The 13,754-nt window shown below is 43.6% G+C and overlaps 1 protein-coding gene across 1 annotated transcript; it reads right to left on the bottom strand.

Annotated features, from left to right (window-relative positions):
• Positions 1–22: 22 nt before the first annotated feature.
• On the bottom strand, positions 23–13,183 carry LOC123823826 (cytochrome c oxidase subunit 6B1). Its single transcript, XM_045846850.1, has 4 exons — positions 13,047–13,183; positions 11,120–11,236; positions 9,927–10,027; positions 23–208 (listed from the first exon to the last, which is right to left on the bottom strand). Exons 1-4 carry the CDS (start codon positions 13,165–13,167, stop codon positions 155–157), a joined length of 393 nt encoding a protein of 130 aa, XP_045702806.1. The 5' UTR covers positions 13,168–13,183; the 3' UTR covers positions 23–154.
• Between the last annotated feature and the right edge of the window lie 571 nt (positions 13,184–13,754).

Here is a 13,754-nt window from a genome sequence, read left to right as displayed (position 1 = left end):
AGCCCTTTACACAAACACAGTCTTACACTATTCCAACAAGTATTTATTGTTAGTTAAGCCATGATTCAGGATCCCAGGGTGGGATATACCCAGGTCCCCCTTCACCGCCCTGGGAGAAGGATGGAAGACAGAGGACAGGTGGGGAGCAGCCAGTTCAGATCTTCCCAGGAAATGTGCCTTCTGCCCGGCGGTCATCCCAGGCCGACACCTGCGGAAAGACAGCCAGTGTTACTCCCTTCCTCTGTGGGGAAACCAGATGGGTGGATTTCTTTGTCTTCCTCACTTTGCCTATCTATTCATTTCTTCAGTCAGACAACAAGTAACCCCAGTACTTATACTGTTCCAGAAACTGAGGAACCAAGAGTGACCCAGAAAGACAAGAATCACTGTCCTAAATGATCTGACACAAGCTGAATCCGAGGAGGTGGGGAGAGAAGTAATGCACAGAACAATCCCAAGCTCACTGCAGGGCGGTTCATGAGGAGATCTGTAAGGTATAGAGATTCAAGAGAGTGGCTATGCCCTGCTTCAGGAACCCTGGAGTGATGTTTGTCAGAACAGAGGAAGAAGGAATACTAGGCAGCTGTGACAAAAAGTAAGGCAAGAATGGATGTCCACCCCGGCTGGTGTGGCTCAGTGGATTGAGTGTCAGCCTGAACCAAAGGGTTCATTCAATTCCCAATCAGGGCACATGCCTGGGTTGTAGGCTGGGTTCCTGGTGGGGGGTGCATGAGAGGCAACTGCACACTGATGTCTGTCTCCTTCTCTTCCCCTCTCTCTAAAAATAAATAAACAAAATCTTAAAAAAGAAAAAAAGAATGGATGTCTAAGATAGAATCAAGTGCATGTGTCCATGCACATAAAAATGATGGAAAGGCCAGAATCCCATTGTTAACACTCCCCAGAGGTAACACTCTGCTCCTTGCAGACCCCTCTACAGGCAATTAGAAGCATATTCATTTTTATACACACACATACACAATCACACATTTATATGCTACCATATAGCAGAGGAAGTGGAAAAAAACATGGATAAGGGAGACTGAATCTAAATACCCACTCTATCACTTTCTAGCTGTGTGACCTTGGTCCGCAGTTTCTAATTCTGTAAAATGCGAATAATAGTACCTACCTCATCCCATTTTTTTTTTAGCATGTTTACCTTTATATGATACAAAGTGCTTACAATGCAGCTGGCCCATACAGTAAGTGCCATGTATGTGTTTATCTTATTTACATAGACATATGCATCACAAATACTCTGTACTTACAAATAAACACACGCAAGTTGGGCCATATTATATAGACTGTCCTGCAACTTGCTTCTTCCCAAAGCTGCAGAGCTCTTTCTATATTCTGTCATGTACAGATCAATAAAAATGTATCATTTATCTAACTGGGGTTGTTTCTGAATGTTCCCACAAACAAGAAAAATGGCAATGGACATCTCTGTATACAAACATTTTTGGTAGCTATCTAGAGTATTTTTTTAAAAAAAGATTTTATTTATTTATTTTTAGAGAGAGGGGAAGGGAAAGAGAAAGAAAGGAAGAGAAACATCAGTGTGTGGTTGCCTCTCGCATGCCACCCACTGGGGGTCCGGCCCAAAACCCAGGCATGTGCCTTGACTGAGAATCAAATTGGTGACCCTTTAATTTGCAGGCCAGCACTCAATCCACTGAGCCACATCAGCCAGGGCTAGAATATGGTTTTTTAAAAAAGATTTTATTTATTTGTTTTTGGAGAGAGGGGAAGGGAGGAAGAGAGGGAGAGAAAAGAGAAACATCAATGTGTGGTTGCTTCTCATGTGCCCCCAGTAGGGGACCTGGCCCACAACACAGGCATATGTCCTAACTGGGAATCAAACCAGTGGCCCTTTGGTTCACAGGTCAGCACTCAATCCATTACGTCACACCAGGCAGGGCTAGAGTATGACTTTTTGAAAACTATGCCACATCTAGAGCACGATTTTTTTCATTTTGAAATAGCCTGCCAAACTGACCTCAAAAGTGACTAGAACAATTTACAGAACTACCAATATTAACACCATCAGCCTTTATCATTCTTGCATCAGACTGCAAGGTAAAAAAAAAACAAGCTGTTTTTTTTGTTGTTTTAAGCTGTATTTTCCAGAGTGGGGATGGACATCTTTTCATGTCTGGAATTCACCTAGATTCCCTTATACTGGACTTGTACTGTCTACACTCCACAGTTCTGTAAGTGTGAATTTCTCAGGTTCTCGGTTTATGTCCCCACTCCCTTTTAAAGTTAAAGGGTCTGGCTGGTCTGGTCCTTTGGCAAATTACCCTTTGTCCAGTAATCTCTCTTCATGGGTAGAAAACTAAGGATACCATTCAAATGGAGGGGAAAACATATCTTGTTTGTTTTCCCTCCTCCACTTAATTAAAAAACAAAGAATGAGTCCAGCCAAAGGGGAAGGGAATATCTGTTAACTATTAAACCTGATGGCTACCCAATAATTGAGCACTCTGCACTGAAGTAAAAAAAAAAAAAAAAAAAAAAGAAAGCAAAATTCAAAAGAGTACCTACAGAATGACCCATATTTATATAAAAAGTACATAGAAAACACACCTAAACACACACTGGCACACAGCAAGGAAGTGGAAGATGACACCAAATTCCTAGGATATATTAATTTGAGGACTCAGAAGGGGTGACAGGGGGGCTTTCACTGTCTACATTATACATAAACATCTCATTTAAAGACTCTACAGTCTTCTGGCCAAGATGAAGGCATATGTAGGTACACTGTGCCTCCTCACAAACCAAAAAAGGACAACAACAATTTACAAACAAAAAACAACCAGAACTAACAGGAAGTTGAACTGTATGAAAGTCCAACAACTGTTAAAGAAGAAACATTCACCCAGACCGGTAGGAGGGACGGAGACAGGTAGCTGGGCAGAGAGGACTCGAGGCAAGACAACAGCTGGCAGACCCAGTGAGATGGCAGCTGGTGGAGTGGGTGGTCCCACATTTGAGTGCAGATAATCCGGGAGAAACAACTGGGGAACGAGACAGACTGCACAACCCAGGGTCCCAGCACCAAGAAATAAAGCCTCAAACCTCTAGTTGAAAACACCTGGGGGTGTTTTCAACACCAGGTGGGGGTTGAGGAGGCAGCAGAAGAAATTCCCAGCATCACAGGAAAGTTCACTGGAGAGACCCACAGGGTCCTAGAACATACACAAACCTACCCACCTGGGAGTCAGCACCAGAAAGGCCCAATTTGATTGTGGGTAGTGGGGGAAGTGACTGAAAACCGGCAGAGAGTGGAGCAAGCGCCAGTTCCCTCTCAGACCCTGCCCCACAGACAGCGTCACAAAGCAGTGATGTGGGTTGCCCCGCCCTGGTGAACACCAAAGGCTCCACTCTTTACTATGTAATAGGCAAGCTGAGACCAAAAAAAAAAAAGCCCTAAATAAAGAACAGATCAAAGCTCCAGAGCAAATACAACTAAGTGATGAAGAGATAGCCAACCTATCAGATGCATAGTTCAACACACTGATGATCAGGATGCTCACAGAATTGGTTGAAAATGCTCACAAATTAGATGAAAAAATGAAGGCCATGCTAAGTGAAACAAAGGAAAATGTACAGGGAACTAACCGTGACAGGAAGGAAACTGGGACTCAAATCAACAGTGTGGACCAGAAGGAAGAAAGAAACATTCAACCAGAAAAGAATGAAGAAACAAGAATTCAAAAAAGTGAGGAGAGCTTAGGAACCTCTGGGACATCTTTAAATGTTCCAACATCTGAATTATAGGGGCACCAGAAGAAAAGGAAGAGCAAGAAATTGAAAACTTATATAAACAAATAATGAAGGAGAACTATCCCAATCTGGCAAAGGAAATAGAATTCTAGGAAGTCCAGGAAGCTCAGAGAGTCCCAAAGAAGTTGGACCCAAGGAGGAACACACCAAGGCACATCATCATTAAGTTAGCCAAGATTAAAGATAAGGAGGGAATCTTAAAAGCAGCAAGAGAAGAAGAGAAAGTTACCTACAAAGGACTTCCCATAAGACTGTCAGCTGATTTCTCAAAAGAGACCTTGCAGGCAAGAAGGGGCTGAAAAGAAGTATTCCAAGTCATGAAAGGCAAGGACCTACATCCGAGATTGCTCTATCCAGCAAAGCTTTCATTTAGAATGGAAGGGCAGATAAAGTGCTTCTCAGATAAGGTCAAATTGAAGGAGTTCATCATGACCAAGCCCTTACTATATGAAATGTTAAAGGGACTTATCTAAGAAAAAGAAGAAGAAAACATGTATAGTAATATGACAGCAAACTCACAATTATCAACAACCACACCTAAAACAAAAACAAACTAAGCAAACAACTAGAACAGGAACAGAACCACAGAAATGGAGATCACATGGAGGGTTATCAGCAGGGGCGTGGGAAGGGGAAAGAGGGGGAAAAGGTACAGAGAATAAGTAGCATAGATGGTAGGTAGAGAATAGACAGAGGGAGGGCAAGAATAGTATAGGAAATATAGAAACCAAAGAACTTATATGTATGACCCATGGACATGAACTAAAGGGGGGCAAAGTGAGTGGGAGGGGGTGTGCAGGGGATAAAAGGGGAAAAATGGGCCAACTGTAATAGCATAATCAATAAAATATATTTAAACAAAATGATTCTACAAAAAGCCAAAGCTATTTTTTATGGAGAAACTAAAGATTTATGTACTTATTTATTTTTTAAATTTTTATGAGTTTATTTGAGCCAAACATGCCATGGAGCAAAATTTCAAATGCTCTTAAATGTTTCTTTTTTTTAACCAGAAAATAAAAGACAGTTGGAAAAAAGTCTTAAATGCTCATATAGGAAAAGTGCTGGACTCCTGCTCCTACTCCTCCCAGAATATACATAGTGAGATTAGAGACTGAATTGATTGTATTGTTTATTAAAAAAAACAACAGCAATAACAAAAACACTTATTTGTACTTCATCAAGTTTTTGAAATGTCAGGGCTGCTGGGTATAAAGGAGCCTGTGCAGAATACATTTATATCCAACCCTAACAGGGCAGACCCAGTAGGCATCTGAGTGAAAGAAGCACCTGATACTTCTCAGGTAAGGGCAGGCCCAGGTCCTGGAAACTGGAGTGGGGGACAGCATCAAGACCAAAAGCATGACCCTAACATTGTGTCCAGCATGTATCCAATGCAGGCCCTGAGGCTGGAAGTGGGATGTTAGGAGACCAAAACATCACGTTACCTGACTTCCAGCCAAGATGGAGGCGTAGGTTGACATACTGTGCCTCCTCACACAACCAAAATAAGGACAACAATAATTTAGAAACAGAATAACCAGAACTGACAGAAAATTGAACTGTATGGAAGTCCCACAATCAAAGAGTTAAAATAGGCACATTCATCCAGACAGGTAGGAGGGGCAGAGTCAGGCGGCCTGGTAGAGAAGGCTTGGGGCAAAAGAGGCGATGACACTGGGCTAGCAAGGCAGCAGCTGACAAAACCTGAGTGCACAAGATGGCAGCGGGTGGACCCTGGTCGCAGGGTGGCAACAAGCAGACCCAGTGAGGCAGTGATTGTGAAGCAAGACACTGCGCGCAAGGCGGCTAGCGGACCTGGCAGTCTCACATTCAGGTGCGCAGATAAACCAGGCAAAACTGGGGAGCAAGACTGATCAAGCAGCCCAGGGTCCCAGTGCAGGGAAATAAAGCTTCAAAACACCGATTGAAAACACCTGTGGAGGTTGAGGTGCCAGGAGAGACTCTCAGCCTCACAGGAGAGTTCATTGGAGAGACCCACAGAGGCCCAGAACGTACACAAGCCCACCCACATGGAAATCAGCACCAGAAGGGCCCACTTCTGCTTGTGGGAAGTGGTGGAAGGGACTGGGATCCAACAGAGTGGAGGATGCACCATTGTTCCCTCTCGGACCCCTCTCCAACATATAGCATCACAACCGAGCAACTGGGTTGCCCCACCCTAGTGAACACCTAAGGCTCTGCCCCTCATACGTAACAAGCGAGACCAAAAAAAAAAAAAGCCCAAATGGAAGATCAGATCAAAGCTCCAGAGCAAATTCAACTAAGCAACAAAGAGATAGCCAACCTATCAATGCACAGTTCAAAGCACTGGTAATCAGGATGCTCACAGAATTGGCTGAATTTGGTTGCAAATTAGATGAAAAAATGAAGGTTACAGCTAAGTGAAATGAAAGAAAATGCACAGGAAACCAATAGTGATGGGAAGAAAACTGAGACTCGAATCAGTGGAGTGGATCAGAAGGAAGGAAGAAAGAACCAAACAGAAAAGAAGGAATGTTGGGAACCGCCCTGCCTGGTTTCAAGAGCTGACCCCCCCTCCATGGCTAAGGCTGAGGGAGAGACCTTTGGACCATAAGCCTCTAAGGAGACAAAGCTTATCTCCCTGGCAGGAGCGCTGCTTCTGCTCCTTTACTTCGTCCATAACTGGCCCACAATACTTCATCGGTTAGCCAATGACGGGTAAGATTCCCCAAGGGGGGAACGACTTAAGACAGGCATGATCATGTGGGAGGCCCCCAAGAAAGAACTTGGGGGGCTACAGCAAAAGGGGGTGATGGACCCTTGTCCCTCGGCTTTGACAAAGCCTGAGTTGTCATTCTGTCTGTGAGAAGTCAGTCTTCCAATTTCTTGGTTGTCTGGCTCCCTCTGCCTGACTTAATCCTGAAGCAATGACAGAGGGCAGTGCAGCCCTGTGCTAGGAAGGGCGGGTTCCCGGGTGATCAGGCCTGAGAAAGAATACATAAACTCCTGTGAAACCTGCTTTGCTAAGAATGCTCTTAATTAAATGATAAAGGTCCGAGCAGGAAATGAGTTTGTTTCCCAAAAAGTTTTGTAGCCCTTTAGCTAACAGACCCTGACTCAGAATAGGCCCTCAGAGTTCTTAGTATGTTATCTATTGTTTGATCCTTACTGCCTGACAATGATTAATGAACTTTACCTGTATTCCTGTGCATATGAAAAGCCAATAAAAACCCAGTGAAGGGAAGGATTGGGGTGCTCTCCTTTGAGAGTGGCCAGGCCACTCCAAGGCACCCTCCCCTTGAGAGGGTAGCTGGGCCATCCCTTTTCCTCCACATAGGACTCAGTAGTCCATGTGAATGTCTCATGTCTCATTGGTGATGCCGCAGACACTGCGGGTCAGTGTCTGCGTCAAAGGAAGAAACAAGAATTCAAAGCAAGAATTCAATGAGGAGAGGCTTAGGAACCTCCAGGACACCTTTAAACATTCCAACATCCAAATAATAGGGGTACCAGAAGGAGGAGAGGAAGAACAACAAGTGGACAAATTATTTGAACAAATAATAAAGGAGAACTTCTCCAATCTGGCAAAGGAAATAGAATTCTAGGAAGTCCAGGAAGCTCAGAGAGTCCCAAAGAAGTTGGACCCAAGGAGGAACACACCAAGGCACATCATCATTAAGTTAGCCAAGATTAAAGATAAGGAGGGAATCTTAAAAGCAGCAAGAGAAGAAGAGAGAGTTACCTACAAAGGACTTCCCATAAGACTGTCAGCTGATTTCTCAAAAGAGACCTTGCAGGCAAGAAGGGGGCTGAAAAGAAGTATTCCAAGTCATGAAAGGCAAGGACCTACATCCGAGATTGCTCTATCCAGCAAAGCTTTCATTTAGAATGGAAGGGCAGATAAAGTGCTTCTCAGATAAGGTCAAGTTGAAGGAGTTCATCATGACCAAGCCCTTACTATATGAAATGTTAAAGGGACTTATCTAAGAAAAAGAAGAAGAAAACATGTATAGTAATATGACAGCAAACTCACAATTATTAACAACCACACCTAAAACAAAAACAAACTAAGCAAACAACTAGAACAGGAACAGAACCACAGAAATGGAGATCACATGGAGGGTTATCAACAGGGGAGTGGGAGGAGAAAAGAGGGGGAAAAGGTACAAAGAATTAAGTAGCATAGATGGTAGGTAGAAAATAGACAGGGGGAGGGTAAGATAGTATGGGAAATGTAGAAGCTAAAGAACTTGTGACACATGGGCATGAACTGGAGGAGGGGGAATGTGGGTGGGGAGGGTGTGCAGGGTGGAGGGGAATGGAGGGGGTAATGGGACAGGTGTAATAGCATAATCAATAAAATATTTTTAAAAAAGACAATTTGTTCTCCAGAAACAAGCCCCAAAGATGCACTTCAAGGATGCTTAAAATATTGAAAAATTAGAAACATAATCTCCATCAAAAGTGGACCAGTTAAATAAAAGCATGTTATTAAAATGAATAAGGCAGATCTCTGCCTTGCCATAAAAAAAGGTTCTAAGACAAACTAATAAGCCAAAGCAAGTCCTAAAACAGAATATATAGTATGAACTGCTCATACACAGAAAGTGCCACAGGGTTACATATGATAAATTTATATACAGAGAAAAAGGAATCAGTTAACAGTAGTTATCTCTGGGAGTGGGATTGGTCTTCTACTTTTTATTTTACTGTTCTGCTCACATTTGTTGCTTAAAAAAAATGAGCACTATTACTTTTTCAATAGTATCATATTTTGATTCTAAGACAAATGGCATTTCATTTTAACATCTCTGAAATCAGTATACTCATTTCATACTCATCAGTTATACTCATTTCTAGTATTAAAGATTTAAACATCTCTCAATATTTCTTGCACTTGATGGGAGCTCTGATTTGATGAAATAATGTTATTTATTTATTTATTTTTAGAGAGAGGGCAGGGGAGGAATAAAGAGAGGGAGACATGCAAGAGAAACACCAATCAACTGCCTCAGGTACATGCCCTGACCAGTGCCTTTTGGTTTGCAGGACAACACCCAACCCACTGAGCCACACCAGTCAAGGCTATTTTTATTTTATTTTATTTAAATTTTTAATTTATTCATTTTAGAGAGAGAAATGGAGAGAGGAAGGGAGAGAGAAACACTGATTTGCGGTTACATTTATTTATAAATTCACTGGTTGCTTCTTGTATGTGCCCCAACCACAGATGGAACCTGCAACTTTGACATATCAGGAGAGAGACTCGTGTTGAACATAAATTCTTTATTTAAAAAGAGGGTGTGGCAGAGAATACTAAATGCTGACAAAAGGTCTGGTCAGATCAGGGCAAAAAGGACTGCCTTATTGTGTCCATATTTTTTAGATATGCACACTGAAGTAGGGAGGGGTGAAATGACCTGTTTGGGATTTGCTTCAAAATACTTCAGCATAGAAAAGAAGAAAAGAGACAGATGAAGGAAATGTGGAAAAGTATTGATTTTCAATTTGGGTAATGGGTATATTTGGTGGTCACTGAATTATTCTATTTTTATGTATATTTCCAAATGTTCATAATGAGGCCCTGACTGGTGTGGCTCAGGTAGTCTGGCACTGTCCTGCAAGGAGAAAAGTAGCTCGGTCAATTCCCAGTCAGGGCACATGCCTGGGTTGTGGGTTTGGTCCCTGGTTGAGGCGTACACATGAGGCAACTGACTGACATTTTTATCTCACATTAATATTTCTTTCCCTTTCCTTCTCTCTCCTTCCCCCGCTCTCTAAAAAGAAATAAAATCTTAAAAAAAAAATAATAATGTTCCTAAAGAAAAAGGACAGGAGTGCACAAGACGGTGAATTCCACAGGGACAGGAACGGAGCACTGAGTATACCCAGTATCTGTAGAGTGCTGAGTGAGATGGATTTATTAAGGAGACAGCACTGGTCACCTTCGCTGAGGCCCTGACTTGTTGAGAGTATTGGTGAAAGAAGGAAAGAGAGGCAATTCTAGGAAGAAAAGGCCAAGTCCCATGGATAGTGATGCCCTGTCTTCCCTCTGCCTCTTGCATCTGAATTCCACCAAGTTACTGAATTCCCCTCTCCTAAGACCCCACTCCAGCACCCCAAGGGCCCCAGTAGGAGTCACTTACCCAGGATACGGGGCAAAGGGACTTATATACACGCTGGTACCATTCGCACACGGAAATATCACCCCCTTTAGCAGTCATTGCCTTCTCACAGCGGTGAAAGTCTGTGAAAAAAGGGCTTCAGGGTTAGCCCAGACAAAGGGCTACAACAGTTTTGAACAAAACTCACAGAAATACCTTTTACTTCACAACTAGTCACACACACACATTTTACAAAGAATGTATACCCTCACAAGTATACTAAAAAAGGCTAGATATAACTCACTAAATTGACTTTGAAGTCCCTACAGAACTGCTGTTCAACTCGAAAACTGGGGTCAGGACTGGTGGGGCAAAATGAGGGGCATGTGCAGAGATTAAGGAAACCTAGAACCAGGGCAAGGGGAAGATAGTCTTGATGCTAAGATGCTGGAGTCCAGGAGAGGAAGACAGGAGAGGGAAATCTGGCTTCTAAAAGCAAGCAAGTAATTTTTAAAAAATTAATCCAGGTATTTTACTTCAGGGCACATTCTCTAGAAAGAAAAGCATTCATATGGACTTCAAATTATATCTATAAGAATGTATAAGAGCCCCAAACTGGAAACCACACAAGTGTCCATGAATAAACCATGGAAAACTTTACAGCAATGAAAATGAGCAAACTTAATTGCCACAGCGCAGATGAATCTTCAAAACTATTGAATCAAAAAGTGCAAACACAAGAGAACACACACAATATTTATAAAGTTCACAAAGAGGCAAACCAAACATGGTAAGAAAACCAAAATGTGATTGCCGTAAGTCAGTGGGATTACATTTCTGCTGGGGAGAGTAGGGTGTGTGTTCAATACAGGGTGTGCAGTAGGCAGGGGAGTTCAGAGTTCAGGCAGTATCTACTTCTTTCATCCAGGTTATAGTTACACAGGTGTTCACTTCAGAATTATTAATTTAGCTCTATGCTATGTTTTCTGTACTTCCTATATATATTACATCACACACACATGAAATCTTTACAAAAAGAAATCACTGTAGAAACCAGAGTTTGAGCACTGGTCCAGATCCTGAACACAGTTGGTGGTAAGCCACCTAGGCCCCGAGGTAGGATGTCCAAAAATAAAAAAGGCTTGGAATGCGTGGGTCCCTAAGGAGGCAAGAGGTGAGCAACAGATGCAGGAACAGCAAGATCTGCATTCCCCCCATTACCATGCCCTGCTTACCCAGGTAGTTCTGCCAACAGTTTCTGGTTTGGTTTTGGTTGGGGAAACGGCTATCAAAAGGGGCAGTCTTGTAGTTCTTGATTTTGGTCTTGATGTCTTCTGCCATGTTGCTGACTCCTGGAGGCAAAGAGAATGTGGTGTTAGCACGGATTCTATGGGGCCTGAACCTGTGCATGTCAGCCCACTCAGGCTGTCAGGGACAGAGAGAGAATAAGAAAGGCTGGGTGTGAATAAGCCACACCCTCCCTCCCTTTCAACACACACACACACACACACACACACACACACACAAAAGTTAAAGGCAGGGCAAATCCACATATCTAAATGTGGAAGTCACAGCAAGGTTTGGAGGGAGGATCAAGTCCTTGGTAAAATCAGGCCTTATCTGTCACAAAATAACACTAGCTAACACTCATTAAGTACTGATCACAGGCCTGGTGTTGTCCTATACTCTTCCAAATTTACTTCTACAGCCAATCTAATAAAAGGTAAGAACTACTATCACTGCTTCACAAACAAGGGATGACCAGTGTTTAAATGATTTCTCAAGGTCATACAGCATACAAGTGGTGAAGCTGTACTCAATCATCGACAAAACGCACAATGAAGAAATTCTTAATATTTTTGGTGCCATGGATTCTTCAGGGGTCTACTGGTCCTTTTCTCAGAATATGTTTAAATGCTTTAAAAAAACTGCACAGGCTCACAAAAAGTCGACATATATGTAGCCAAGGATTTATTAACTACCACAGTTTTGAAGTAATCACGAGTGGAGATATTTTGTATTACTTGCAACCATAATGTGATATAGGATGACACGTGATTTCGATGCTGACAAAGTCATAGATGCTAATATTCCTGAGGTGGTTGCCTCCATGCCTATCGGAAGCAAATGTTACATTTTAATGAGATTATTGAAAATACAGATGTAATTCCCCCTCCCATTTGAGTACTAGAACTCCTTGAATTCTATAGATTATGTGGACTCAGGGTCAAAAAAACCTCTGCTGCTCTGGCTGGTGTGGCTCTGTGGATTGAGTGCCAGCCAGCAAACCAAAAAGAGTCACCCATTCGAATCCCAGTCAGGGTACATGTCTGCGTTGCTGGCCAGGTCCCCAGTAGGGGATGCAGGAGAGGCAACCACACAGTGATGTTTCCCTCTCTTCCTCCCATCCCCTCTCTAAAAGTTAAATAAATAAAACTTAAAACCCTTTGCTATAACGGCTCATGAGGTGACACATATTTCACCAGGGAATCTGAGAGAAAGTGCCTCTATTTCAGAGAACTGGAGGAGTCGTAAATTTACATAGAGGTGCGCAAGCCAGTGTTAAATGAAATTGATCCAAGGTAGTAGTGGGGATCTGGGGCCACAGAATACTGTGGGGGAAGGAGAAGTCGGGAGGGGAATACAGAACACCAGCAGCGGGGATGCGGACCTGGTGGAAGAGTAATCTGGGGCGAGATCTTGGCCCATTATCTGGAGTGAAGGTGGATCGGGGTCACACTGCGGTCCATTCAACGTTCGAGGAGGAAAGGAGGGGCCAGACACCAGGCTGGCTAGGCTGCGGCCAGGCAAGCCGCAGGGAGTCACGCCTGCGGCCCGATGATTAAGGGCACGGCAGGCCAAACTACTAAATCCAAGCCTGGTCGCTGGCTAAGTAGCTTAATATCTCTGAGCTTCAATTGTCTCACCGTCAAAAGGGACAATGACAGGCTGGCGGGGAGACTAAACTACAATATAAATCATTTGGAATGTTGACCCGCATTAAGGAAGAATCGTTATCTACGACTACTAACACAAACAGGACCCCAGGGCCCCGGAAGACTGAAGGCCGCTAGCCGGAAACCTCTCGTTCTCGGGGAAGCTAGGGGCCGGTTCCTCAATCACCCAAGATGGGATCCCAGGTTCCCGACCCTCTACACTCACCTAAAGACGCCCCTGAAGCCGCTCGCAGCTCAATGTGACCCTCAGCAAAGACGCCTCCGTCTGGCCGGAAGCGGAATTTAGACGGACCGGAAGCCGTGCGGGTTATAAGCGAGTCTTCCATTCACTAGAGCGCCCAGGGGAGGCGGTATCTGAGGCCATTAAGGCCACACCCATTTATGCGAATCCCAATCTTCTATTGGGCTAAATGGCTGTTCATCATTAATCTAGACCCAGTCATGAGATTGCATAGATAGCATTTGGAAGACCTCTGAGCTGGGGATTGGGACACCCGCTAGTTAAGGGTTGTCCTTCCCCTGGCTTTACCTGGAGAAAGGATTTCTGTCTGGGTCCTGGGGCTGGCTCGAGAATGGACCTAGGGAAGTACCCAAGCGAATGTACTCTTATTCGTGCAAGTATTATTTATTAAATGCCAAGTACTAAGGGTTGGAGATGCATTGTTGAATAAAAGACAACAAACAATCTGTACCCTCATTATGATTATTGTGCGGTCAATTGCTACAGTGTTGAAAAGGAACCAGTCTTCTTTCCCAGGGTCATTTTTTCATGTTAAGAAGAACACCCAAGCCCTGGCTGGTATAGCTCAGTGGATTGAGCGCGGGCTGCGAACCAAAGCATCACAGGTTCGATTCCCAGTCAGGGCACATGCCTGGGTTGCAGGCCACAGCCCCCAGCAACCACACATTGATG

This window comes from Phyllostomus hastatus, unplaced genomic scaffold (assembly GCF_019186645.2).
Source record: "Phyllostomus hastatus isolate PE091 unplaced genomic scaffold, TTU_PhHast_1.1 phas_contig_5, whole genome shotgun sequence".
Taxonomy (NCBI): domain Eukaryota; kingdom Metazoa; phylum Chordata; class Mammalia; order Chiroptera; family Phyllostomidae; genus Phyllostomus; species Phyllostomus hastatus.
This window is presented reverse-complemented; position numbering and strand designations above follow the sequence as displayed.